This window comes from Montipora capricornis, chromosome 2 (assembly GCF_036669925.1).
Source record: "Montipora capricornis isolate CH-2021 chromosome 2, ASM3666992v2, whole genome shotgun sequence".
Lineage (NCBI taxonomy): Eukaryota > Metazoa > Cnidaria > Anthozoa > Scleractinia > Acroporidae > Montipora > Montipora capricornis.
In genome coordinates this window covers 18,666,792-18,669,291 of record NC_090884.1, presented here as the reverse complement: position 1 = coordinate 18,669,291, position 2,500 = coordinate 18,666,792, and the positions used below count along the sequence as shown (strand labels likewise).

General features: G+C 42.2%; 1 protein-coding gene across 2 annotated transcripts in view; it reads right to left on the bottom strand.

The window, feature by feature from the left end:
* LOC138038993 (transient receptor potential cation channel subfamily M member-like 2) overlaps positions 1-2,500 on the bottom strand; it is a 167,093-nt gene that overhangs the window by 44,200 nt on the left and 120,393 nt on the right. For both annotated transcript variants that reach the window (XM_068885126.1, XM_068885127.1), the window contains one exon: positions 2,120-2,300. In XM_068885126.1, the coding sequence (XP_068741227.1) occupies positions 2,120-2,300 (181 nt within the window). The remainder of the gene's footprint in view (positions 1-2,119; positions 2,301-2,500) is intronic.

Below are 2,500 nucleotides of genomic sequence, written 5' to 3'. Positions count from 1 at the left end.
CGCCGTTTCACAGACGCTATATGGAAGTTGCACGCTTCAGATGGGCTCCTGGTATGAGCTATTACTGGTATTGTGTTTTGTCGTTGTCGTTCGCTTTCGCTCTTCTTTCGTTTCTATTCCAGACATAGGTCCTCCAGGCATCATGTAACCGTATCATAGCCTCTAAAGATATGTCAAAAATTGCAATACAGAGAAAAAGCAGCTCTAAGGAAATTAAAAATCAACACTCAGCTTTAAGTTTATATCCCTCCGATGCTTGACTTGAATAACTGCGTAGCCGCCAGTATGGACCACAGATATCATGATCTGTCAAAATGGATTGAAACCGGCGAAAAATGCAGAAAGAAAACATCTTCCAAACTGTTTTCCACCTGAACATGAAAAGCCTAGACTGTGTAAGAACTATAGTTGATGTAGTATGACCATGTAGTCGCATCGAGCAACAGAGAGCGCGCGAAAAATGAAGCCTCGCTTGTGTTTATGAGTAAACCTGGGTTTGAGCCTGCAATCCAGTCGAAAACCAATACCTAGTCAGCGGTCAACTTTAAAAAAGGCTGTCTTCGGAGCGCTCCAAGCTTGAGCCCGCAATATGGACACGTGATACTGGACAGCGGAAACCTTGTTTTGACAGATGTATGCTGTAAACTAGCATGATACTGGTCACATTGCATACATGGAAGAGTGGACGTACGTACAGACGGTCGATGACGTCATGCCTATAAAACCAAGATTTCTCGCATCGATGGGTTACCACATTTTCTTAACAATGGTAATCCGCGCGCGCGGAACTCCGCTAGTATCACTCACCACGTATGCAATGAACACTGTTGGCCGCTTCCCTGTCAGAAGTAAACAAGCGCGCAATAAGCGAAGCATGTCAACAATGTTGTTCGGTGGAACGAAGGAGTACGACAAAGATACGAAATAACAATCGGTGGAAAGTCGCAACACCTGAGGGAAGGGAACACTTTCCATTGTTACATTTTCCAACTCGCTGCATAGTGTTTTATGCGCATGCGCATTAAACAAAAAAAAATGCCATCCCATCCTCTCAATTTCTTGGACTAAGGCGCATCTGTAGTGACGAGTCTGACTTTAACAGCAAATGCGTGGAAATTCGCCAGTTTTCCACAAACATGGCTACCTTGACTCCGCTGTCACCACAGGTAAACATCGTGCCCACGAAATCGATCGAGAAACCACACTACAAACGTCACAGAACGAAGAAACCAACAGAATTCCATTCACCCTCAGCTACCATCCACAAAACCTCGCAGTCAAAAATGTCCTTCTCAAAAACTTCAAAATTCTCCGCAATGATCCCGAAACTAAACAAATATTTCCCCTAGCACCACCTGTTTCATTCAAACGCGACAAAAACATAGGCAACTATACCAACCGGGAACTTTCAAATGTACACGCACACGATGCAAAACTTGTTCTTTCATTTCTAACATGGTTAAGATCTCCTGAAGGAATCGATCTCTTAAAATCACTGACCACTTTATATGCATCTCCGCAAATGTCATCTATTGCATAACCTGCACACTATTTGAGAAGACATACATAGGCGCAACAGGGAGAAGATTGGCGGAGACCGCTATCGCGAACACCTACGAGATGTAGAAAAAAAAAAGACAGATGCATCAAAACCAGTTGCCCGCCATTTTAATCTTCCTAATCATTCCCAACACAACATGACAATTTGTGGCCTATATCCATACACCACGAGCCGGAACACAGAAAGCCGCAAGAATCTGAACAAAAATTCATGTTTCAACTAGGTACGTTCTACCCTCACGGAATCAATGCACGCCTCTCATTCCATTAATTTACTCACAAATTTATGTTACCATATTTCCACCAATGGTAAAGCTCCCCCACACCCTCATAAAAACCAACAACACCGACAATTCTTCTCTTCGCTCTGACGAAGAGCTAACGCTCAAAACGTCAGCTTTCCAAATCGTTCACGGTGGTAATTCAACCTTTAGGTACACGTTTGATAAAACCAAGTTTTCCTATTCCTTAAACACAGCTGCTTAAATTGATTATTAAGGTTAGATTATTCCTTCAATTCACAGCAACGATTAGTACAGGAAACGGTAAATGAAAAAACCTGAATAAACATTGTCCTCAATGAACAATTCTCCATAGATCTGGAAGTATGGCCGAAAGAATACTTTCGGTACAAGTTCCCATGAGCCAGCCTCTTGAGGGAAGAGGATCGATTGTTGGGCTACTCCATACGCCATTAGAAACACCACCACAATCAAAAGAAAATACGTCATGTCAATTGTCTGAAAGTCAAAGAATAAACCAATGTATCAGTCAATAACTCAAGCGCGGCTTATATACATGAGAAAAGATAGGGTCTCTCGTATCATTTGCATGTCATCCAGGCAGCCCTTTGAAAACTTGTACAACTTCGACACTTTCGAGCAAGTAAATTTTCGCATATAAGAAATATTAATTTATTACAGTCTACCGTCGTTCTACG